This window comes from Synchiropus splendidus, chromosome 17, assembly GCF_027744825.2.
Source record: "Synchiropus splendidus isolate RoL2022-P1 chromosome 17, RoL_Sspl_1.0, whole genome shotgun sequence".
Taxonomy (NCBI): Eukaryota; Metazoa; Chordata; class Actinopteri; order Syngnathiformes; family Callionymidae; genus Synchiropus; species Synchiropus splendidus.
The window spans coordinates 11686838-11714143 of record NC_071350.1 but is presented as its reverse complement, the minus strand read 5'-3'; the positions used below and the strand labels follow the sequence as shown (position 1 = coordinate 11714143).

Genomic DNA, 27306 nt, shown 5'->3' with positions numbered 1-27306 from the left:
TTATCGGCGGAACGTTAAACCTGTCCAAGTTGATAGTCATCTCGCGAACATTGACTAACTTTCCTTCTCATTCCAGCAGGACGCGAGACCAAAGACGGGGCTCCCCACCAGTCTGGCTCGCAGCCGGTCACATGACTGAGCCGCCAGACGCCACTCAGCTCCGCTTCTGCTGGACAAACGTGGAGCTGCTGGTCAGATGCGACACGACGCTCCGGCTGATGTGAGAGGACAAACTTTTGGGATACATGCGCTGCTCCGTGCCTCCGTGCTAAGAGATCGCCAGACCCCTGACCTCACCGCGTGTGACAGATAGATGGGGTCATAAAAGGAAAACTTTGCAGAGCTTTGTTCGCGCTGAGGAGGCTGGATGTGGGCTGAGTGAGCCGGAGATACTTCCACTGTCCTGAACTCTCCCAAACCCACCGGCAGGATGAGGGTGATGATGATCGCGACCCTGCTCCTCTTCAATGTCATCGATCACGGTGAGGGATTTGCTTGTTCATACAGTGTGTCCTCGAGATGGCAGAAGACTTTAGTTGAATTTTCCCACTTGAGTTTAGGAGGCAAATAATCTAGATCTACCGACTTCAAACAGGGATCAGATCATGGCTCGGATATTAAGAATAGTTGGTTATTTTAAATGCTAAAAACATCTAAATAAATGATCTGTGCCAGCTCCAGAAGACATGTAGAAGACATTATCGAAGGTTATGTTTATTCTTTTTTATTTGTTTATTTATTTTGTGACTCCACTCTCTCAATTTCTAAGTTTTGATCTGATCAATAGTATGTTGTGCTGACATAAAATCGAATCTTCAACAGTAAATATGAGTGTTTGATGTGCGAAATGAAATGTGCATAAGTATTTAGATTTATGAACAGATTTCCTTTATATTGAAGTGAAGAAGTGTTGTATTGCCTGTGGATTGGAATGATGATGCACATAGACTAATGTACAATTACAGTTATATTTGTTGTATGAAATGTAAATAATGAAAATGCATGCTTAAATGAATATGTAGAACTATTATATTGAATATATATATTTAATGAAGCGGCACTGAAAGTTGCCACATGATGGCATATATAATATATTAATATATTAAAGGGAAATAACTGAAAGCAGGGGTCTTTGAATATTGGAAGAAAAACATAAAACGTTAAAGAAAAGCTCTTCAGGCCGGACTGACAATCAAAGGGCCGCATGAGGCCCTTGAACCATAGCTTTGTCTTTAAGTGGAATTATATAGAGTTTGTAAAAACTTGAATAAGCACGGAAGAATACATTAAACATAAAATCACATGAATGTAAAGAAGATTATTATGAATTGACCACGACAAATACATTTTCTTTGTGAAGTGTACTTGAAAAAGAAGTAAAACCAAACCATTGCTGTATGATCAACACACATTTGGGTCAGCGATGGGATGCAAACTAGTTCCACGCCTCAAAAAGATTCGGGCATTATTTACTTTTTCATCACTCCAGCATGAAAATGACCTTCAGAAGTGAATCCATAACAGCCATCGATTATGCCAGCAGCACATTTTCACATCTGGATGACATCATGAGTGGACTGGACCCGCTCCAAGGAGGGTTGTTCATCTCCTCCATATTGATTGGACTGTCCTGTGTCATGGGAATACCACTCATGAAGTTTCTCTCAGGCTTTATGAGGACCTGCTCCCAACACACCTGTAAATCAGCCGGGTTTTACGGCGAACATGCTGTACAAGTGTGTAGTAAAAGATTAAATATCAGGCATTAGTTCCGGGATTTAATGGCAGAAACATAAGTGGCCGATTTGGAGTGTTAGTGCTTTTTAAATTGGGCTTTTGCCTTGATGAAATTGATAAAAGCTGGTCGGAGAGTGGCGTCACTTTCCATGGCTGGTGAGAGGTTATGGAGTGTCACCAGTGAGTCATTCGAATCCTGTTAAAAACATCGGAGCCGGATTTTTTAAGGTCCTTACTGCTACTCTAAAATGTCTGTTCTACTTGTTATACATTCCATTAAGGATATTTCAGGCTATTTTTCAAAATTATTATTTGTGTTGATGCTTTTTCCTCGGTTGTTAAAAGGCAGGTGATGTGAAATGGCAGCAGTTAGTTGCGCTTATCAACATGAAAATTCAGAGCTAAATGGAAGGCCTTGAGGAGAACTGCTGTTTTCTATGCTAGAAAATAACATTTTGTAGCAGATATCATTTTGTTTTTATTGAAATAAAAGGATGAACCATATTAAAGTATTTATGAGCTAAAGTAACCATTGGACCCATTGGAGGTTTAGTTCCACGCTGTGTACAAGGTGGTTTCTTGGGATTGTTGTCTTGAATTCAACAAAATCCGCACACTTTTTGTTCAAGCAATATTAATATTAACCAAGGCTGATGCAACCTTTTGTGATGTGACTAAAATCATATCATGAAGCAGAGCAAATGTCTCCTGAGTCTCATCTGATGAGCAAGCGCTTCTGATGGCCCTGTGAAAATGTCATTCTTAAATTAAAACGTCGAGAGTCGTATATCGAAGTTGAGAGAGTTAAGGCCCTGGATTATTTTAAGATTAGTGATGCTTACTTATGGAAGCCCACACTATTTCATCCGACGTGACTGGCTTCGATGACAGCGATCGCGGCGGACCTTTTCACACTTCAGCGAGGTGAGCTTGGGTTTGTGGTTCAAACCCCGTTTGCACAACTTTGCATCATCCATTAGATTCAGATTTGTGTTTTAGTTTTTCTTGAAAGTAGATGGAAGAAAACAAACAGCGAATAACACGTTGGCAGTGTTTCCTTCTGGCCGCTCCCTTGATGTTGCCACTGCTGCGGTGGACACGTCCGTAAATTTGGTTTTACGCTCCGCTGGAGGTCAAATTTAGAGTTAACTGATGAAACCTGACACCACTGAATCTGTGCGCGACATATGGTGTCGTGAGACAATCAAGTCCAAACCAGGTCATGTCTTACGTTTATGTCGTGAACTGAGACACTGACTAGTGTAAAATGAATGTTTAGGAGGAGGAGCTGGCCGTTTTATGATTTCACAGTAATATAGCATCAGAAGATTAAGATCAGCGTATTTCCCTGTGTCTGAAGCGGCAGAAATATTCAGCAGGAAACCTTCAGTTCACATACTGTACTTTTATTTCCTCCCCCTGGAGTAATATACCGTCAGAATAAGAGAGTTAATTGGGACATCAGTGGAGCAGATGGGATTAATGATAGTTGCTGTTTTGATATTTCCACTCCCACAAGAGAACAGACACACAAAGGTCCCCACACTTTCGCAGCACATCATTTAGGACGAGTCTTTCCTTTGTTTGTCATCAGCCTTGCCTCTCGACACAAGCAGACGTGAGATCATGGAGGCTGTCGCCAGAGAATAAATGACTGGAGCGTTTTCTATTGTTGTGTCCCGCCCACTATATCTCTGAGGATTATTGCCAACATCTGACGTGCTTCTATTTCGATCTCAGCTTATTTAGCCGACATGACTCGCCCCAACCAACAAAATAACAATAATAAAAAACACGTCACTTTACCACACTTTCAATTTATTGGAATATCGACAATGCAACACATTTACCCCCAGTTTTATCGGCATAAATCACTCCTGGCTAGTACTTCAGATAAAATGAGTTTACATCCTGTACAATTTTTTCAATGAAATTTACAGTTTATGAAAAAGTGTTTTCCCACAAAATTATTGAAAAAAAGTGACTGTAGAATTGGTTTTTATCTTTGATAGTGCATCCATACAACCATATTCATGCTAATTGCTAATTGCTAAGTTCTCGACCACAATCCGTTCCAGACGGCCGTACGAGAAGCGGTTTGTTCGAAATCTGGATCGATTTTTCCCATTAGAATGAATGGAAAAAGAAATAATGCGTACCAAGCCTTAAAATAGGCTTTTGTAGGAGTGAATGTAGAGTGTCTGCTGCAGGTGCGCTGTTCCTCTATGTGTGTGGCCGCTGCATGTGGGAGGGGTTGCCGAGTGAGTGACGTCTCTCCAGAAGTGAAGAGGTGCCCGGTGCGTGTCCAGCTCTGAATGTGCGCTTCTGTGCAGTTTGGCTGTGACAAAGTCATAAACCAAGTAACTTAGCTCTGTCCCAGACTCGCCTCATCCCTGTCCCAGCTCCAGCCCACAACAGGACATCAAACCCTGGAGTGAGCGCTCCAGCCTCGGAGGTGTGGAGAGCGAGCACCTCCCCTGTGACACTCTACCATGGTCCAGTGTGGAGACAGGAAAGGTTTTACACCTCAATATGAAGAAAAAACAGTCAGTAAATGTAGCTAACGGGACACGTCTGCATACAGAGGCTGCGTTATACACAATAACAAAGCGCGTCGTGGGTCAGCACGTTATAGTTTTTCTGGCTTATTTCGGGGAGAGAAAGAGAGAGAGGTTAGGTTTTGTCACCAATAAATGAAGAACAGATTAAGAGTTGAGCCAAATGGGCAAAGAAAAAGGCCAATAATGTAGCACAGTAGTTGAAACTTGAAATGTCTGCCCAGGGTCGGCCAGCTCAGTCGTGCACTCACTCACACACATTGGTAGTAGTACTCCTTTCCTTTCTCAAGTCATTCTCTTTATATACTCCTGTCTGTCATTTAGCTTGGTTTAGGATCACAGCACACTCAGATTAAATTGGCCAGAGTCCCGCTGGAACAGACACAAATTCATCATACAAAAAAAAAAGAGTCTCCGAATGTGTAATTATTTAAAACACTTGATGTTGTACTTGAAAGAAATTGTTAATTAAAACTCTTACGGAGGTTTCCATATGATACCTGCTGTCAATCATTCGCACAAAAGCTGAGAGACAAATGGAGCGTCTGCAGAATGTTATCGCCACATGTCATGACTGCTTAAAGGTGGGATCGGTAGTTTTTTTTTTTCATGAGATTAACTATGGAATTGTTTGAAATTATTCATACAAAAATGTGGCCTTGCTAAATTAGCTACAGAACAATTGCGTGACAACTGTAAAAGATGAACTTCTTTAACTTCGAAGTATTTCCTCATGTTACCGGAGTGTAACTTAGCTACATGGGGCGAGACGCCTTGGTCACACAGGTTCATGAGGGAAGGATGGTGTGAGCGACGGTCAGTGTCTTCAGTCATGCAGACACTGTCGTTCTGGTCGTAGTGCAGAGCTCTCAAGGTCAATCGATGGACCTTCTCCTGTGGTCACTAGCTTTGGGTCGTACAAGGTGGGTGTCCTAAAGATCGTCTCCCGTCTGGAAGAAACTCAGAGTCTACAGCACGCCGGAGAGGTTGTCTCTTTTCAGTTGACTTGGAACTGATTCCCCAGAAGAGCTCATGGAGGTTCCATGGGAGAGAGGGGAGGGGGGGCATTACATCAGCTGCTACCCCTGAAACAACGTCACTTTTTAGCAATGAGGGAGCGCGTACGCGTGAACTTGATTGACCCACCAAGACAACACACGCAGGCACCTTACATAAGTGGTGCAGGTAATTCCTATCACAAGTCGATGCTACTGCCCTTATTCTAATGTTTCAATGCATTTTAATGCATTGGATCTCATTTTTGTTGCGTCTGCAAGTCAGCCTCCTCCACCTCAACCTGTCTTGATCATCTGCTCTGTACAGACTCCGAACTAGTCGGTTTATTTACTGCCAATACTATTAATAACTTTCTCAAGGGGAAATAAATTGCTAGAAATTACTATGTGTTTTTATTCTCCATATTGGATGTCACTTTGTTTTAGATTTCTTTTCATGCTCCCACTTGGACGTAAAACACAGCACACATAGTAACTGCTAACTTAGTGGTGCAGGAACATCACTCATTCAGATCCCATTGCTGAGTTGTTTTCACTTGCTGTCGGGTGCCGTGTCACCGAGCTTGTCGTCGCCTCTGTTGTTCTTGGTGCCTGTGATACAGTAGGACATGTTTGTTTTAGATGAGAGGAAATTGCAAATTTGCAGCCAGATAAAGGATGTGACATGCTGTTCAATGACATGTTGCCTCACAGTCTTTGTGTTGAATGGAAGCTAATTACAGTGTGTAATGACGATGATGGACTTATGGCGTGAGTGTGCCGCGTGTCACTCTGCTCTGCTGCGAGTGGCGTGTGAGCTGCTGGTGAGTGGAGATGGAGAGGAACGACTTTGCAAACTGAAGGAATGAAAATTGAATCATATTTTTATTTAAAAAAAAGAAGTTAATTCACCTTGTTTTATTGCTAAACTAATATAATTTAATCTAAGCTCTTGCTGACATTAAGTCAACCTATACATGCGGTAACAAGACAGCAGTCTTACTGTGTATACAAAACATTTCTATCAAATTTCCATATGCTACCACAAATAACCCCATGATGCAGACAAGAGTGAGTGTTGGTTGTCACAATTGAGTCGAACACCAGCGCCGTCTTGTTAACAGCGGAGGAAGTCACTGGTTGTCTTTGAGGAAGAAGACCAGCTTCATGACATTGAGGATCAAGGGTGCGAAAGTGAACAGTGAAATGAAAATAAAAAGTATAAATAAAGATGAGCGGGGTGTTATATTTTCTTCAGAAGGATCAACAGTACAGAATATATTATGAGTATGGATAAAGAAAGCAACTTACTCTTTTCTACTACTTCTCTCCACCACTTCGATACGTGGCTGTTTGTTTACGTTTGAAAACTTTGGTACCATTGTCAGTTTCACAACCCGTTTATGATGACTGATGAAAACAGGCTTAACTGCCTCTCAACACTCTCTTCTCTGATACAGAGGCGGAAGAGCTTGTTCACCTGCACCTCATGGCAGCGTCGGCAGGAGCTGGCTCTAGTGACCTCATTGTTTCCTGTTCTCGCTTAGTGCAGCACTTGGCTGAATTTGAATTCAGTTTTACAGTGATTTAATGTTGTTATTCAACAGAACCAATGCGGTAGATGACATATGATCATTTCATGTTGCATATTTATGTCGTTTCATAGCCTTATCAGTGACACTTTAACTCCTGAATAAAATGACATAAAATGGAAAATTTATTATTATTATTATTATTATTATTATGAACCAAACATTTTTGTCTCCAGGTGACACAGGCAGATTTTGTGTGGAGCCTTTTGCTAAATCTATGAAGAGAGATCTCTCAGCTCTCTCAGAACCAAGAGGTGCAGCTGGGAAGGAACCTGCATTGAACCCACTGAAGTTTATATCCATCATGTGCGGCTCGACTATTTGTGCGGTTATGTGAATTGACGAAGTGACACTGAATCAGTCACCACTAATAGGATTATAGGAAGCTCCTTGCATTGAAAATAAGTTTTAAACTGCGTGGCTGAAGAACAGTCTGTTAGTTTTTTTCACTGCTATATTTTGGTGTCGGCTTCTGGCTCACCTTTACACCACAAACACATGAATCTACGCCTCCTACGTATGAGGCTAAAGAGCAGTTGAGTTCACATGGAACCAAAATAACCCCCCCTCCCACCTCTAAAACATAGTTTACTCTAAACCCCTGTTGATTGAAGGCCATGTTCATAAAATATATACCAGAATTAATAGTTTTTTTCTGACAGATTATATATGTTAAGCTGCAATGTATGTTCATTTCACAGTTCTGAAACTGTTTTATCACTCACATGTTTAACAATGTGGCAAAAATGTGTGCCTCGTTTTTCTCCCCGTTCCCTTCGACGGTAACAGGAAATGTGTGCGGATCCATCCGCAGCCTGTGAATATGTAAAACACTGCGTGAGTGCAGTGTTTATTCGATTCGTTGTTAGAAAGCAGAAATTACAAGCTCAGCAAAAAAAAAAAAAAAGGCTGTCAACGAGAGTTAATTATGGTCGACTGTGTCCTTCGTGCCACAGAACGGAGGCTGCCAGATGACGGGCATCATCATCATCATCATCATCATAAAACATATGGTACTTTTCTTTAATCCAACTGAGTGAAGTAATTAACGCAATGACGCAAGGTCGTTTTTGTTTTTTTTGCTTGAGACAAACAGGATAATAAGTTCCTGCCTGGTTCAAACGCAGCCCTCCTTCTCGCTCTGGTATCAACCATCTGCTTAGATTTTTTAGGCCTTGTCATTCGAGGTGTTCTGGCAGGACCATCGGGTTTTGTCTCCTATATTACAAACATGTTCTATGTAGTCTTGACAGGTGAAAATAGTTTTAGAGCCTTGTATTGTGAAATACGAGTGATATTAGCAAATCTCCAAAAAAAAACTAAACAAAAGGCACATCACGATAACAAATTGGGCTTGTCTATAAATAGTTTAGCAAATTATTGACGTTATTTTGAGACAAAATTAACTATTAAAGTAATGGTTATGTATTAAAAAATGCATTAATAGTCTCAGTTAACAAAACATGAGGATAATAAAACTGCTATGGTGGTGTTGGCTTTACAGTCCTGTTTTTTTTTGGGTTTTTTTTGCACTTTATTTCCACCAAGATACAGTAGCGTGTGTTGCTCCTCACAGGTTTAGCGAACTGAGCTTTTGCTGGCTGGAATATTGATATATTTTTAATATATATATGTATATATATGTGAAGTGATCGACGAGAGGGTTCACTCTGCTGTGGCACAGGTGCCTTGGAAAGGTGACTGATATGGTGGACACAGTGAACCCTCCTGTCAGCTGTTAGTGGGTTACTTAGCGGCAGGCAGAGAGGAGGAAATGAAACAATGAATCATACACGTCAAATCACGGAGGCTGCCAAAGTGACCGAGTTCATTTTTAATTATCGTTCGATGAAATGACTTATTGATGATGGTCGCAAGCCTCCATACCTCTCATAGTAGAAAGGAGAAGAGTACTGGCTGAAGATGAAGAGGGAGAGGATGTGCTTTTATTTTAGCAGTCAGAAACAGGAAGGAGCGTTGTTTCTGGAATGTTTTCTCTTACTACAATCATTAACAAGTCATTAACAAGTATTATTATGAAATGAACTTTCTCATGTCTTGTGTCCATCCATCCTGATCCACTTATCTGTTGCTGGGTCGTAACCCCAGGGCAACATCCACCAGCTTGGACTGGAGGATCCTGAGCGATATAATCCCTCCACCAGGTCCTGAGTCGACCCCTCGTCTCCTCCCAGCTGGCCTTGCCAGAAACCACCCCACCTGGCTCATTTGAACACGGAGAAACAGTGGCTCTACTCTGAGTCTCTCCTGAGTGACAGAACCTTTCACCTTATCTCTAAAGGAGACGCCCACCACCCGTCACAGAAAACTCATTTCAGCCGCTGTATAGTGTCCTGTACAGCAATTCAAAGTGTTTCGAGCAGGCAGTATATCTCAGATGTAATACTGATATTTTATCACTTAATTAAAAAACAAATCCTATTTTCTGCTGGAAGGGCAACTTACTTTTTTGACCTGGAAAAGGCTGGTCATCTAGCTCGGAGAAATGAATGATTATTTTTTATCATTCCAAATGTCACGCTCGGACCCGTGGGTGTTGGTAAGCGCTAACTGCGCTAACAGCCTGCTGCACTAACAGCCTGCTGCTGAGGAACCGGCACTCTCAGTTTCATGAGCCTGGAAAACTCTCTGTGCTCCGTCAAGTGCTGGCGCTTTAAATGGCGTGTTTAATTTTAACATGCTTCACTGCTCAACATTTTCCCGTGCATGTGCTGCAAGATGCAAACATTACATGACAGATTGAAAGAACCTCCACAGCAGACATGCCGCTGCTTAGTGAGCAGCGTGTTGGGAGGAGCAGCCGCATCACAACCAGCGGGGCTTCATCAGAGCGCCGGCTGTCACATGTGATTGGTTGTCGTGATCGGCAATGACAGGTAGTGATCGGCATTCACCGATCACTCTGAAATCGTGATCGATCGGAGCATCCCTAATAATTATTTTTATTCATTTTATTTTTTAAAGAGATAAATGTGTAGAACATCACAACATGTCCTGATGGTATGAAGTATTGTGATCCAGGTATTGCGATGTGAATCGTATCCTGAGGTTCTTGCCTCTAATATCAAAGTTGCCACTGCGGTTCAAGCTAGTGTGTTCAGTGCTACCCATTACTGGGCTGTAAAAAGTCAAAAGCAAGAAGACTAGGGGACGGATTAAAAAAATAAACGTAATAATCTCACTAGTAGGTTTTCATAGCTCATAGGTAAAGATGGTGTATGATTATGATGTGGTCCAAAACCTCACCTTTGGAAGATTCAAACCTCCACCTCCTCAACAATATCAGTGTTTAATAACTAAAACTGGACCCCAGCGACACAAAATTCTAAAGTGAACCGGAGCAGCAGGCTCAGATTTCTCATTAACCACATGCTCTGTCCAATTATCAAACTCATCAGTTCACTACAGTTGGGAGAAATTAGCGCGGGTGACAAGTCATCTCGTTCTCCCTCGCCGCGACTTGGCCCTAAAAAAAGTCCATTCTGTCACAAGCCAGCACTTCACACTGGAGCCGCATACTTTCACGCTGCGATCCTCCACTCCGCTCACATTACTGCGCGGCAGTCTGGACAATCCATCGCTGGTGTTGGAGAGGACAGGAGAGAAATTCACATCCTGTGAATGTTGGTGCGTGGCTGCACACGTTTATGGCGCTAACCTTCATCAGCTTTGCTTCACAAATCCTATTAATCACCCCAGTGAGAAATCAATAGAGTGTATTATAGCTCGCATATCAAAGTAATTCATCTCCTGCTGCCTTTTACTCTCCTTTTCTCTGAAAACTGGACCAGCAACCAAACTTTAACATCCTTATTTTTTTTTTTTGTTGTATTAATGACCTTCAGAATCTTTAAAACCGTCCCCCCACCGCCCCGTTTGAATGGGTCTCCCTGCCGAGGTGATGAGCCGTGTCTTCTGTTTATGATATGTCTGACACCCAGGTGCCACGTGGGGACCTCGTGTGGAGTCCGCGATTACAAATGTGCGGCGGGCGGATTGGATTGTGTCTGTGTTTTGTGCCGCTACGCCAGCAGGGGCTTAATGGAAGCGTGCGACCCATCCAGCACAACATGTATTTATATCTAAAGGTGGCGTGATGTGTTTGTTAATGTGCTGCGGCAGATGCAGGTGAGAAATATATCAGCATAGACAAGATATAATGCTACAACCCTTTTCTGCTTGTATTTAAAGTCGCAACTGGATTATACCAGCAGTAGGGGTCGACTTCCTTGCTCACTCTCGACTGGGTTGTGTGAGCCACCTCCAGAATACTATTATAATTTGACAGTAGAATATATTTGACATGTCAGGTGTATTTAGTTCTTGTTATAGTTACTGGAAGTTTGAAAAATGAGGACAGTAATCGTAGGTGAAAATCAAAACATGGATGGGAGCGAGCTGCTTGGCTGAGTTCTGCGATCCCTGAGTGAAGCCAAACCCCTTTTCGCTCTCATCTGGAAGGAGTTTCATTTATTATAAAGCAACATAAACCAAAAATAGTCACCACGATGAACAATGAAGCATATAATAAATGCATCATATCGGATATCCATTTGGGCTAGTTTCATCTCATGTTGTGTGTGTATATATATATATTTCATTTATATTGCAGTGTATATATTTTAGCCTCTGTGGACTAAAGTCGGTGTGTCCATAAGTAAAAAACAAAAGTTAAGAACTGTTTTTTTGATACATTGATTTTAATCCAACAAATATTTTCATTTATGGGCTGACATTTGTTGCCCTTGTGGCTGGCAAGTTTATTAAATTATACTTATACCTGAGGGGGATTATAGATCCATATTCATAGATAGATAGATAGATAGATAGATAGATAGATAGATAGATAGATAGATAGATAGATAGATAGATAGATAGATAGATAGATGGATGGATGAATGGATGGAGAGATAGATAGATAGATAGATAGATAGATAGATAGATAGATAGATAGATAGATAGATGGATGGATGGATGGATGGATGGATGGATGGATGGATGGATGATAGATGGATGGATGAATGGATAGATAGATAGATAGATAGATAGATAGGTAGATAGATAGATAGATAGATAGATAGATAGATAGATAGATAGATAGATAGATAGATAGATAGATAGATGGATGGATGGATGGATGGATGGATGGATGGATGATGGATGGATGGATGGATGGATGGATGGATGATAGATGGATGGATGAATGGATGGATAGATAGATAGATAGATAGATAGATAGATAGATAGATAGATAGATAGATAGATAGATAGATAGATAGATAAGAAAAGTATATTGTATCTAATATTGTTAAGTCAAAAAGAAAGGACTTTGAACTTTGCATCAGTTAAAAAGGGCACCGGAGATTACAAAGTCGTCTGAAAAAACGGCTCCTCATATTGAACTGAGCTTCTGGCTGATTAATTTCCTCTTCTGCACCATGCAGAGTAAATATGTTCCATGGCTACTCTTTACTTTGTGCTGCTGCAGAAGGTTATTTATTAACTATCTTGCAAAACATTAACCAGAATTCCCGTAAATTTTGATAATAATTCCATTCAACAATATTTTTAAAATGGCAAAATAGAACCAACTATATGATACAAACAATAATCTGATACAAAATAGAAATTTAATGTCTGATATTTTCTAACATCCATCATTTTTAAATGCAACAGAATCTTTTATATAGCTTGAGATGACATGCTGACTTGCCCGCATGCTAAAAATGCTACACCACTCCTTTCTCTGCTGAATGTTTTCCGTACAGTAAAGGAAATATAATTTCAAATATCATACAGGCAGCCTTGGATTGACTGTCATTTTACCCTGCAGACCTTTTGGCTGCTCTCCACTGAGCAGAGGAAGATGCAACAGAGACGCAATTTCCGTAATCTTCCTTCGAGTACAACACACAAGGGGGGATTTCAGGAAGGTCCCCACTTGGAAACTACACCTGAACCGACAAGTCTTTCGGCAACATGTGACAAACATGGGCTTAAAATAAACTGCGAGTTTAGCTCACGGCCTTGACAAAGAAGCACTGGTGACCGCAGTGAGTCATGAACACAACATAATGTTCCTGAATCTGTAAATAAAACAGGGAGCGTGTTGAAGATTTATAATCACGGAGAAATAATTACATTTACAGCAGAGCACCCAGCGGTGTTGTTAACCCACCCAGGAGAGTGCTGCGCTTTATGATCCCACCCATGCGGTGACGGAGTATCACCTAAGTGCTTCAATTTAATCTTCTCCAGCGGATATTTCAGTGACCTGCGACGTGAAGCAATCTCAACTTTGTTAGTTTTACAGCCCAGTTAGCTAATGGGCTATTACCAAATGCATCCAGCGAGTGGCCTTCAAGCCGTAATGGGGGTGTTAGTGTTGTCATTCTTTACTGTTATTTACAGTTGGAAAAAACTTGGGAAGCGAGCAAGTTGGTTCATCTCTTAGCTTTGGCGCTGCGGTGTTCAGGGACAGTGGGCCAAAATCTCTTTTTTATTGAACCATAAATAGCCAGGAGCAGTGATTCTTAACCATAGGGCCGAGGCCCATGGTTGGGACACGAGCGCCCCCTAGAGGGCCGCTGGAATTTTTTTTATTTTACACCTCTAATTCATTTGCCACATATAGTGGCAGCGGTGTGTCATTGACTTGACTTGACAGCCGCAAACTTGTGATAGTTACCAGCTATGGAGAAGTTCTTGAAAAGAAAGAATCATAAAAGAAAAGGGATGGCGTCCGCCCAACAGTAAAAACTGAATGTACAATTTACTTATCTTCTTTAGAGTTTATTTATGAAAAGTTAAATATTTTAGGATATTTAGAGTTATTCAGAATTTTATTCATGGCGTACAGTTTTTCCAATTTTCTCTATTTTTCTATTATTTATAACTGTTGAGAAAATGTAATATAAATATAACAGGTTTCTTCTTTTCTTTTTTCTTTAGTAAGTTTGATGAACATGACTTTATCTTTGCGCTGATCACATAGTTTCATGTAATTTCATGTTTGTTTATATATATGGTTATTGAACACAAATTAACTAACACAAAGTAATTCTGAAAATAAATATCAATATTCACAGTATTGAATCAGTTCTATTCCTTGAATGGGCCCCGGACCAATTTGTTCTCAGAAAAGTGGGGCCCGAGATCAAAAAGCTTAAGAACTCCTGGTCTAGAAGATCAATCCAAAGCCAAGGTGCATGACATCGACTCCAAACCCAGCTCAGAGACCATGCATGGAGAAGTTCAAACACGCAAGGAGCGACCTCACAAGCTGAGTTTGGAGACACAATACCTTCAGAGACACCCTGCTCCTTAAGTGTGTGAGCGTGAGGACGGCAAACGTCCGATCATCTGGTCTCTAAAAATATCATCCTGCTGTGAGGTGTGTTTGCAGTGAATGTGTCCTGATAATCTGTCCTGAAAACAACCATCAATATTCACCTTATTTTTCGATCAAAGGTGTGAGTGTGTGGCGAGCCGATCGCTCTCGACTTGAACTGTGATGTGGAATTGAATGTAGCCATTGTAGATCATTGTTCCATTAAGTTCGATGCAAGTTCAATGACTGCAAAACATAAAATCGTTGAATAATCGAGATTATGACATGAATCAAAATAATCTTGAGTATCATTTTTGCCATAATGGACCAGCCCTTGCACCGGTCGCAGGCGCCTCGATATCGCTGCGGAGTGAACCCCCATCCAGCCTCACTGTGTTTGACGTCTATCCTTGTTTGTGTGTCATGCTGCTGACAGTTCGCCTTCTCTCTCACAGGAAGCTCTTCAGTTTCGGCGGCCTTAGACTGTCATGTAGCGGAGCAGTCCTGCATCCGGGAGCAGTCCTGCCTGGTCCCATACCGCCTGCTGGAGTACTGTGCCGCGGAAGAGGCGGTGGCGCCTCTTGCGCAGGAAGCCAGGATGGAGTGTTTAGAAGCCCAAAGTTCGCTGCAGCATTATCGACCACTTCAGGTCTGCAAGTGCCAGCGTGGCTCTCGCAGGGAGGAGCACTGCCTCAGGGTCTACTGGACTGTGAGGTTTGCTGGTGTGTGAGTCTATTAGAGTCTTGATGATGGGGTTTAAAGCTGTGTTAAAACCTTGGTTTTCTTTTAGCGTATGAGGAGTACGATGTGTCGCCGTATGAAGAGCTGAAGGTGAACCTGGTCAGGAACATTGAGATGTCACACATGGCCTCCATCATGGCAGGTACTGATCCAGTCTGATGAGGCATGAATGTCAGGGGATCAATAATTCACATGCTTGCTTTTTAATCTGGACACCAGCGGCTTCCGCTCTGTCTGTGGACGGCCAGAACCAGTGTCTGCGCGCGGCCCAGGACTGCGGCCTCTATGAGAAATGTGGCTCCTTGCGGTCGGAATATGTCGTGGCCTGCACCAAGAGAGCAGCAGCCTCTGACAACAGCTGCAACCGACAGAAATGCCACAAAGCCCTGCGGCGTTTCCTGGAGCGGGTTCCTGAAGAGTACAGCTTCGCGCTGCTCTTCTGTCCCTGCACTGACACTCTGTGTGGTGAACGGCGTCGGAAAACCATTGTCCCGTCCTGCTCCTATGAGGAGAACGTGCGTGGAGAGGAGAGAACCGGCAAACCCAACTGCCTCAGTCTGCAGAACTACTGCTCCAGGGATGAGCTGTGTAGGTAAGAGATGAACTGCTGCTGTCGTCCGGGGCCGTCAAGCAGTTATTTGTTATTATTATTATGAAACCAGACAATAATTAAAGACATGAGAAGGAAGAAAACATGAACTGCTATAATAATGTAGTATATTTTAACGCCAATATGAATCCATTGATAACTGACGAAAAATAAAAACTAAATCTTACAAAAATCAAAACTCAATAAACTGCAAAAAAGTGATACAGATTTTATATATAATAATTGGAAAGTGACGTATTTAACCTCAATATTCAAAATAGAAAGAAATAAAAATGGTTACTAGAAATCAAACTCAAAACACAAGAAAAATAGCCAAAAAACACGTGAAAGAAAAGAAGGGATGTTGCGATGTTTGTAACAGTGAATAAATATATGTAAACAAAAATGTAGTACTTACACTTGAAGACAGACACTTGAAGACTGACTCTCACACAAATATTTCACTTGGACTTCAAGGTCTGTAAAACCACAAGCTACAATTGCAGGGCTGCATGTGGTCCCTGGGTCACACGTTGCCTGGTCTGAATAAAACCTGTTGAGTTCTCAATGAGATCAGATCTTCTGTTTCCTGTCAGTCGACAGCAGAGCTACTCATTGCCACTGATGTGGGGGATGCTGTGGTCCAAACTGAATCCCAGAGGGAGACAAAGAAAGACCTGGCAGAATAAACATCCACTGACATTTCAATTCTAATAATGAAATTTTAACTGTGCTTTAAGCTTCTGCTGTTGCTCTGTATTATGTAGTTTGTAGTTTAACTGCACGTCTTCAGATTGAAGTGCCGAAGAATGACATGCACTCTCAGAAATTGCTCTTCAAATTGTGCTGATTATTTTGCCGCCTCCACCACCGTCTAGTAATTTGAAGTAAAAAAAAGTCTCTCAACTGGTGGTGAGAATGTTTCCTTTCCTGCTGAGTGGAGAGATGAGACAAATACATAACAGAAGTACACACTTTGAATCTGTTTTTCATTTCAAGCAGAAGTGTCTGTCTCATTGAAGATATATTTTTGTATAAAAATGGAGTGACAAGAAGGTTTGGCGGTTTAAGGGAGGGCCCTGTTGCGCGCCTGTGACTCCGTGCTCCAACTGTCGCTCACGTCTCACACAATCTGCTGTGCCAGTATATGCCGAAAGCCGATGGAATAACATAAGCACAGATGAAGAAGTGGGATTACTCAGATCAGGAAGTGTGGTGAAGATGAAGAGCTCCTGACAGGCCCCTTTGTGCACTGCTGTGAGGCTATTTTACTTTCTCACAGCTGGACATGCTTCTCTATTGAGTAGGTTTGAAGGAATGAATATTATTAACATTTGGGGAATTCAAAAGCCCCAACAACAATATTGATAACAGAGTCCAAAATGGTGTCCAGCTGTTGTGAATCTCTCGCCTACGTTGAGAACTTGAACAGCCGCGTTGTTGTGGTTCAATTAAATAAATAAATAACAATGGGATGAAAGCTCTATTAGCTAATTTGCATTAATTTATAGACTAGGTGAAGACATTATTGAGTTAAAAATAGTGGGAGAAAAACTTCAAAGGACACTGAACTATAGAACTTAACAATAGCCTCATACTTTCACACAAACGAGACCCGGATCACACATCCAAATGGCCGCAAGTGGCCCTTGGGCCGCACTTTTCCAAGCTCCGCTATAAGCTATTGAATACATTCGCTTATGTAAATAAGGTCCCAGCGTGATGCCTTTGATGTTTATTTCTAATATTTCCTCCACCCAGCAGCCGACTGTGAATGCAGGTGGAAATCATCCAATTCCAGGAACTCATCTGGAATCTTCCAAAATAATGCATCAGTGTGAGGCCACATCAAGGGGAAACTAAATACAAAAATAAGACTGGAGAGCACAGAAACAAGATCAAAGGAAAGCAGCGTTGCAACTGAGAAGCTACATTTTAATAGCATCTATTTTCGCTTGATTACAAATCACTTTGTAGGTGTTAGCGTGTATAATTTTCATTTTCAATGTTGTTTATCCCTAACAATGAAACAGTCTTGATTCCTATTTAGATCCAGATTTGCGGATTTCCAACACAACTGCCAGCCGTCTCCCACGTCTGCCTCCGGCTGCGTGCGAGACAGCCGAGCCATGTGCCTCAAGGCCTACGCTGGACTCATAGGTGAGCAGCAGAAAATCATATTGGGCGAGTGAAAATCTCTCGGCGTGAGCCACACTGTAACATTTGATGTTGTAATACGGGAGCAATTAAAGCCCGGCCATCTGTCCTGGCCGCGTCTGCTCGCATCCAGTCAGCACAAACCATATGCTAAATTACAACTCTCCTTCTTTGTTTTGGGAACAAGCTGTACTTAAAACATACAGGCAATACTGCAGGCACTCGCAGAACTTTGCTAATATGATTCCTCTTGCGTTCAGGAACCATCATGACGCCCAACTATGTGAGCAACAGCAGCACGGAGGTGTCGCAGTGGTGCACATGTGACGGCAGCGGCAACGAGTGGCAGAGCTGTCAACGCATCCAAACCCTCTTCAGGAACAATATATGTCTGCGTGAGTAGTTTCACTTGCAAGAATTACTCTTGGAGAATATTGGCTTTTCTGACTTCTAGAGTCGCAATGCATTATGGGAGAAAGTACCATAATGTACTGCAACAGCCGAAGCCCTTGAAATAGTCATCGAAGCCACTGATTTAAATCTAACTTCCATGGCTCATGAAAACATTTTCAGTCGCTCCATTGAACATGAGTTTTATCCCTCTGTGATGGACTTTTGCACCTCTCCTCTGCATTTCGCACACTTCCACTTTTAGTTGCAGGAAGTGACAAATCTTGAGGTTTCCTCAGCTAGCTTCTCTCGTCTTAATTCCAAATGTTCCCTGAATATTTGAGGATTCATGCACCTCCGTAGGAAACAGTCTTAAGCGCTTTACTCATGGAGTCATTGTGTGTTAGTGTTGCTTGGAGGATTGGTAATGAAGTGAAGCGAGTGAAGATGCTCCCTGCTGGTTTTGTTTCAGGCAGTGCCATCAGCTCCATGGGAGTCTTTGCACCTCCTCCTGTGGTAAATACTCCGCTGCCAGCTTCCCAGCCTTCCCCGCGCCTCCACCAGGAGAGAGTCCACGTCAGTGTGAATACTATTCCTGAGTTTAAAAGCAGCGTAAGTGTTCCCACCGTATGCTGTTTAATCGCGAGCTGGAAGCTCCGGTGACAAGGAGGCTGACTGTACATCAGGTGGCGGAACTTTAAAAAAAAAAAAAAAAAAACTCACTCTGTCACACTCCTGTTGAACCCAGATTATCTTCCTCCCATTGTGAGTCAGGATTAAGAGTGTTAGAATTCAATTGTTTCCTTAATATTCATGTATGCGCACTTATCTGCATATTCATGTTATCATTCCCATTCTGCCACTTTGCTGTGTGTTAGTTTAAGTTTATTTAAGGTGATGAGAATATTATCATAATGACTCATGTATTATGCAGTTTATTTATGAAATTACCAAGGTCCTCTTGAGACCAGAATTCCAAATAGAGGCAGAGGAAGCTCAGGACTGAGACAGAACGCAAATATTTGGAGAAGTTTGGATTTGAGATTAATATTCAAATGATATTGTAGTCATAAAAAAATAACATCATTGGGAAAAATAAAATACGCTAAATCAAATTAATTGTTAATTCGTTCATACATTTTTAAAATAAATACTGGTAACTTTAGAAAATTATAAATATATGCATAAAAACATTAATAATAATAGGGGGAAATCACAAAAAATATTTTAATGTGTTTTTGTCTGTAAACCTTAGGGAGAATACAAAAAAATATAATTATTAAACCATTTCATTTTAGATTAGGAAACACATATTACCATACACAAGCTGTTTTCTTTTGTGAACTGCAGCATATTAGCTAGTAATTACTGTATAAACTACTGATGAGCGTATTATTTACTCTGACTATATTTTACCCTGCAATGTTTACTAAAATTTTACTGTGCATGACGCCATAATTACTGGTTATTTACTGTGAATAAGCTTATTAATATCTGTTAAAAATCTAAATATATGTGTAAAATTAAAATCTATGTATCTGTATATATTTACAACTATAACCATATGTCTGCTTCAGATTAAAATCTTCAAGAGAGACCGTGACAAATTCATTTATTAAAACTGTTAAAAAGACATCAGTAATTTGCTTGAGCTTTCACATGATGTTTTATCTTCTGTGGGACAATTCACAGGTTAAGATATATGCTATGTAAATAAACAGAAGCCGAACTGAATGGCTTTTAAAGGAAATAAAGTGAGTCCAAAAAGCACGTGGTCCCCCCAGGGATGAACAGGGGACTTGACTCCTTCAACACAACGGCATGTAATTAAACACAACAGCTGGACGACCCACATCTCTCGTGACTGTTTCTCGCTCTAAGCAGGCTGCGCTTTTTATCGCCAAACTCAGCGCCGACCTTCACAGCTCTGAACTACGTGCAGCTTTTCTCTCATGAAAACCCACCTTGGTTCGATCTTGGGAGCGAACGTTAATGCAGTCCCAAAATTTGCTTTCGGGTAGAGTGTTTTCTACAGCCGCGTTGGTCTTCTCTCCGACGTGAAAAGTTTCTCTCTGATTTCTTGGAAAAGAGTTGGCCCTGCCTCTCAGCCCTCCGGACTCATGTTGTTGCTGAGGTTAAATGAAGCCGGAATATACATTTATGATCTAAATTTATCAAGACAAAGGCCAAAATCAATTTGTGGATGTAATGGAGCAGTCGATTCTACTTTTGGATGTGCTCGAGGCAGAGTTGTAGATTTGTTATCACTTTTTAAGCCGTTCTGAGGTCAAGCACTGGAGCACTCAACGTTTTCAGCGGCGCTACGGGGAAAACAGCAAGAGCAGTTAATGGTGTTTTGTCTCTTGGACTTGTCTACTATTGATATGGAAGCAGAGTGCAAGATTGAAGCGCATTTTAATATTAATATATGCCGCTTAGGAGGGGAGAGAAGAGAGAGCAGCAACCCAAAATCATATCACCACTAGAATACTTTTGGATTTTTCATCTTAAATGGTCTACTTTTCAGTTTCTTTTGCTGAGAGCAAGAGCAATAGGTGGAAGCAGGCTCATGCTGGGAAGCTACTTGATGATCGGTGAAGGTATCACATTCAAATGAGCAAAGCAGTGTGGTTCAATTCAGAATATTCACAGATACTGTAGTGCTACTTTTTTTTCAGTACTTAATGTATTATCTAAAAGTAAAAGTGACATATTTCTCCTCACTGCTACTGTATAAAAATGAAAGTTTTTTTGAAACATCCAACAGTCGATTATAGCACATGGTGTGAACCAGAACAACAGTGTCAAATAATGGGAATAAAAGGAAAATGAAAAAAGAAATAAACAGTCAAAACTAAACATTTCCTAAAAAAATACACATAAATGTGAAAAAAAATGAAGTGACAGAAAAAAAATGTCCTTTTTAAAACAAAAAGTTTTGTGTTTTTAATTATGAAACTGAACTCAACAGGAACACAAGCACAAACTCAGATTTATTGAGCCCAAGTTTTCCATGTCCTTTTTTCTCTGTTTTTGAGACACAAATTACAAGACTAGAGTTTACAACATCTAAATTTACGATAAAAACACACATAGACAGACGGAAGCGAACGCGAGACACAAACATAACCGAGAAATAACCTGGAAACACAGAGGTCCAAACACACTTTCGTGGTCACAAAACACAGTCTAGTAAATAAACAAGAACCAAGCCAAGTTACCAGCACTGGAGCAGCGGCGATCCCACACACAGCACTGACTCCAGGAAGCATGGAGACAAAAGAAGCTGGAAGATCATGACATTTTCCTTCACAAACAAATACATATTCTGTCACCTTTTTCGCCACCACAAAGTGCTCACTCTACACTACTACAGTTTAGCAATATAAGGAAGACAACAGTAGTTTTCCTCTGCTAGAAGTAGCTTGATAACTCTCATATTCCCTCCAGTGGTTTGTAAGCAAGTGTCTGGGCCGGTCCAGTTTGGGGCTACAGGGAATTTTGTGGCTCCAAATCTGATGGAGTAAACAGTTCTTGAGCGCTGTTAGAGGTTCGGAAGTGTCATGACTGGTAACAGCAGGAGATATCCAGGAGACCAACAACCAAAGTCCTGGTGACGATTTGAAACCCAGGGAATCTGAGGATAACATATTTTAAGCAGCACAATACTTGTCTGTGGTGATTTACTCTAAGTTACTTAAGATTAGTTGAAGTCTCTGACGTCTCTTTTGATCTATGTGTTTTAATCCATTTTCCAGATGGAGGAGAGCAAAGAAGAAGAGCCGGAGAAGGTGGCAAGTGAGGAGTTTAACATCATCCCTCCTTATTCCGAGAAGGACTCTGACATTGAATCTGGAGCTCAGGGGAGTCAAAAAGGAGGCGCGTTTCGGGCGGCTCCCGTGGCGCTGTTGCTGCTGGTGTCTGCGCTTGTTCTGTGCTGGGAGAGCTGGAGCTACTAAACATCCATTTCATGTTTGCGTTCAACTGGCTTGGTTGAATGAAACGAAAAGTCGCCTTGAGCTGTATCAGAATACCTCTTAGTTGAAGTTTATCAGTGGTCCGTCTCCATGCGTCCTGTCTGTCCTCTTTTGTGGAAGGAAGTGCCCAGATATGAGAGCGCGGATGGACTGAGAAGAGCGGCCTGGGCCAATACTGTCTCTGGATTCTGCTTCAGACTCTCTTCTTTTAACAAGAAGCACATTGCCCAGGGCCATATTCACTGTACGTGCTCCCGAAAAACCCACAACCAGTCCACTCTTGAGTCTGAGCGCCGCTTTTGATTTCTATTTCATGACTCGTGTCACATCCTTTCTTCAGCGTTCCCTTTGGCTCTGCTGCTTCCGACGTACGCTTGAGTGGGGAAACTCACTTTGCAACAACCCGATGAGAGACTGCGCCAATTCTAATCGCTTTTAAAGCGACACAACAGACATGAGCTGTTGGATCCGTCTGCATGTTTTGTCGGTGTGCGTCCTCTTTATCTGTTGTTTATGCGCCTCTTTCTGTGCTATTCCCACCGAGAGTAGAAATCCAGACCCAGTGAAATGTAATTGTGTTGTGGAAATGAAGAGCGACTATAAGCAGTTACAGCACAATTCAAGTGACGCAGCTTGCATGGAAAATCAGAAATGAGGCCCCGGGGAAGGGGTAGCCAATTTACTGCTGTCATACCCTCGCACTTCTTTATCCTGAGGAGACGCGTGAAGCGAGCTCTCTCCTCATCAAGCACTTCAGATGCTGCGCGAGGAAGTCGCAGGGACGGCGACGACGGACATGAGATTTCGTGAAGCCTGCTGGCTGCGGATCGCAGACGCGCACATCCCGACCATCCTCCACGCTTGGGATCACTTTTGCTGATGTCATTGATTTCCATTCTCCTCGTGGCTCAGTTTGGTGTGAAATTACGCTTCAGAAAGGAAGGGGAAAGGATGAGTCAGGTGATCTTAAGGAGGATAAACACGATGACGGCTCATGCAGTGGAACCAGCCCTTCTCATGGTCAGCAGAGAATGAAATTAGCTTGCCATTATAAGCGCTGGGTTCTAACCAAACGACACTTCCTCCGTGAGATACGTTCGCACCAAATGCGACTTGTGGAGTGGAGTAGTCGCCGGTTTCTCTCAAGTCATATTGAAAAGAGGGGGGCTAACACTAGAGGGAATCCAACATGGTGGATGAGAGGGGGCCAAATCGTCGCCCTTTATATACTGTGGTGGTATATTAAAATCAAATAGAGTTGGACGTCGCCATCTCTAGTCGTTGGGTTTGATGCGACAAAAGTGTCGCTTGAAATGCGAGTCTCCCTAAATATGTATCTTGCCCTGCACCCATATTGTATCACACCACTCTCATTCACACCTTTACATGAACTTTCAACCGGTACTTTTGTCGCTAAATGGTATTTGGTTTCTCAAAACAAAAGACTACAATTGACTTGCCCCAAACCTGTTGCTGTCAAAGGTAGATCCTACTGGCAAGTATGATCCTGCCGTAACATTGACGTAATGCGTTAGATAATCGGAACTATCTCACTTCTAACCTTCCTCATCGGGTACCATGAGTAATTTTACACCCTTATGTGGTGTTACAGCCCTCAACATACTGAACCTTCCTCCTCCGTGGTGACAGGAAAAGTCGACTTTTGTCCGTAATTCTATACTTTTACGGAAGATAGGCCTGTAGCGAAGAGTATTCCAGGGATGAAGATAAAGAGGGTTTGTCTGATGTCTTCACTGTCTTGTGTACTGTGTCACCACTAGCCAAACTTCCAGTTGTTTTATACTTATTTGTTCATTACAGTACATGAGGAAAGGATGTCTGGACCAAACTAGCAAGTATATAAAACTGCAGCGAATATAACTGCAGTGCATTAGACGGCGTGAAAGAAAGATGAACACAAAGAGGGGCGACTTCAGAAGCCCAGCTGCTCAAATAACAGTGTGAGTCAGACGACATCTGAGGTGTGAGTGGCGTGGCCACGCCTCCTGACTTTAGGGTTCAGTGCAAAACAAGTCATCAATAATCACATTTATTCACACAAGACTGGCACTATTGATCTTGTGGCGTTAAATGTCGACCACAATTGGAGAGGGATAACACGGTGGGGGCTGTCTGGGTTCATGTCTGGTTGCGACCAGGAAGGAAAGGATTTTGCAGTCTGAATCTAACACAATAGATCTATTTAGATTTGGGAAAAAATAGGGCTTTTTTGCTTAAAACATCACATACAGATTACGATATACCTTACATGGGCATTAAAAAAAATCACACAACACATAATATTTAAAAAAATATTCCCCTTATTGAATAACTGAAGACATTTTCTAAAACGTAAAGACAACTAGGTTCAAACTAAGGGTGCTTTTCCCTCTTTTCCAGTGCATGAGTTTAATGTCCTTTTTTAAGTTTTCCACATCCCTGGTGCTCAATCTCCCATTGACCCTTCCACATTACACAACTTTTGCAAAATGCTTTGATTCAAAATGATCCACAGTAAAAAGCTAGAGTGCCCATTACTGCGCTTGAAAATTCAGTTCCTCAATCTTGCAGTCCAGGTCGAGTTTTGTGTTTATCATCCAAGAAGTGGAAGTCGCTTACATTTCACACATCAGAAAGCTCTGGTATCTGCTTGGTATTCAAACAGTTTTGTAATAATAGCAGTGTAAAAACCCCAAAATGACCGCGGCCAAACTAATATAACTGAAGGCAGAAAGAAATTAGACACTTTTTCACCATGGAAATATGTTCACTGGAGTGTAACATGTTTGGATGATACATCTGGTGCCACGGCCAGTACCATTATTGGGAGGCTGGCAGCAGGAAGTTCTTGATCATTCGGACCAAACAGAAGGAAATGAAAAGTAGGGCTGCAGAAACTTTAATATTCTGACTGAACTACACGACACGTTGTTTCCCCTGCGAATCCTGGGCTGAGGTTAAGAGTGAGAGATATTGTTTCCCGCCAAATATTTTTCAATCATTTTTTTCCACTGTTTTTGTAAATAATGTAAACATCTGCAGCCACTGCTTGTATTTTTCAGTGTGCATCTCAACAGGAAGCAAACAATGATGTAAATACTCGCAAATTAGACCATGTCCAGATCATGAAAATGTACGGTTTGCTTTTCACTGTTTTTTAAAATCAAGCTGAACCATGACGATGTGACATCTGTTTACGTGTGTTCTGACCGAACCGTGTTCAGTTTTGTTAAAAGATGAATAAAATCAATGTACTACCAGATGAGTAACATATGAGCCGACTTTTTTTATTTGCACTCAAAAGACATTCTTTTTCATTGACATAGTAGGCTGTATTCGACTGACTTAGATGAGTCCGAGTCGATTTTTAAGCACCAGTCACACTCTCACAACCTGCCTTCAATCTCTGACCCGTGTGGTACACATGGAAAGACGTCTCTCCCCTGATCTCTGGCGACAGACCTCGTCTTCTGTCCCACTGACTGAGCCTACTGAGAGTCTATTTATGGAGCACTGCATCCACACTCTCTGGTACCCATCCACCTGACCTTGACTACATTTCTACTCATCCCAGGATTGACATGTGAGTCCCACTCCTCTCTCTCTCTCAGTTTAGAAATGTTAAAAGTGCATTTGTGTGAAGAGTGGAGTTTGTCCAGTACTTGTATTATACCATAAAATACTTTCACTTAGAAGGAGAAAACCTCCAGCGCGCTCTCTGGTACCCATCCACCTGACCTTGACTACATTTCTACTCATCCCAGGACTGACACATGAGTCCCACCATCATTTGTAAAACTTGCCCCACTGAAACCTCCACTGAAACAATTCAAGACTCAACTGGAACACTATAAAGTATGGTCAGTTTTGTTTAGATATTTGTGAGAAGCCTCCTCAACCAGGGAGAGGGACAGGTAGCGTCATCTTTTGAACCCTAAAATGGTTGGAAGCTTATTTAGCAAACCCTCAAACCAATGAAGAGACCAGTCACATGGTGCAATACAGGCTCGGGCTCCACTGTTTTCCACCTGTGTCAGTCACAGAGCAAACTTAAATGTAAAGTACTTTCCTTTTTTTCACCCCATAAAAAGGTTCTTTGCAGCATAGATGACCATACCTTCGGCGACTCTTGGAATTTCATTTAGTGACCGAGCTGTCCATGAGGTCATGGGTCATTAAATCTCATTTGAAGCAAATGTTCTTTGGAACAGGCTATCCTGAAGAAAAGGACAATCATTAACCCACCCCCTGACTCCAACACGCTCCGCTGAGTCGTCGTGGCTGCAGCTCCAGGTGTCCCTCGCCTTCTGAGAATAAGGATGTTTATGGACCCCGAAGTCAATACACAGTCTGGTGCAGAGAGTGTTGCAAAAGCTATGCCAACTTCAATTTTTAACTTCACTGTCTCGCTGTAAGGATACAACTCTGCAATCATACATGGGAAAAATAACACTTCTGTGTCCAAACCTGAACTGATTTACTGGAACCTGAAGCAGCCTTTTGTGGTGACAATCAGAAATATAGCAATGATACATTCACTGATAGAAACCTGGGTATCTGAGTCTGCCCAGTGGACCAATGCTGGTAATGACATCTCTGAACCACAGGCATCAGTTTGATGATCTTTTAATGGTCCAGAATCTGGAGGTTACATTGGATTGCTGCTTCTGGAGAGCTGCATTTTTACACCTGAGCTGGAATTGATGAGTTCCTTTCTATCAGTGACCAGACCGTAAAACTCAGCCGCAGCCACAAATACTGCACAATAACTAGGATTTGATGAAGATTATATGTCTGGTTTAAAGCAGGAGGCGCCCGGTTTCAGTCTGATAGGGAACATTTCCACTCTGAACCATTCACATAACTGAACGAGCGTTATTTAATGGTGCTCGAGTCGTGAGAACAATGAGAAGTAAAACACAATTGGGAGTAGAATAGCTTACCTTTATTGTCATTACATACAAATGGCTTAAGGGAAATATTGGAAGAAATACTTCCACCGGTAAGAAGCCTTCAGCTGCTGCATGATCGCTCATGCTTTGCATGATACATCCTCACTATAACATTTGTCACTGGGGCTAAACTCAACTACGATAAGTAGTTGAGTTTAGCCCCAATTGGAAATGTCCTCCAGTTGGAGCACATTTCAGTCCTCCAACTGTGCATCATCTATATCATCACATCTATATGTGGTGCTACCTCCTAAGCCCAAACCACAT

General features: G+C 41.8%; 1 protein-coding gene across 1 annotated transcript; it reads left to right on the top strand.

The window, feature by feature from the left end:
* LOC128748403 (GDNF family receptor alpha-4-like) lies at positions 1-25341 on the top strand. Its single transcript, XM_053847142.1, has 8 exons — positions 1-482; positions 14689-14955; positions 15024-15116; positions 15194-15566; positions 17614-17723; positions 17981-18115; positions 18583-18722; positions 21869-25341. The coding sequence occupies exons 1-8, from the start codon at positions 431-433 to the stop codon at positions 22067-22069; spliced, it is 1371 nt and encodes a 456-aa protein (XP_053703117.1). The 5' UTR covers positions 1-430; the 3' UTR covers positions 22070-25341.
* The last annotated feature ends 1965 nt before the right edge of the window (positions 25342-27306 follow it).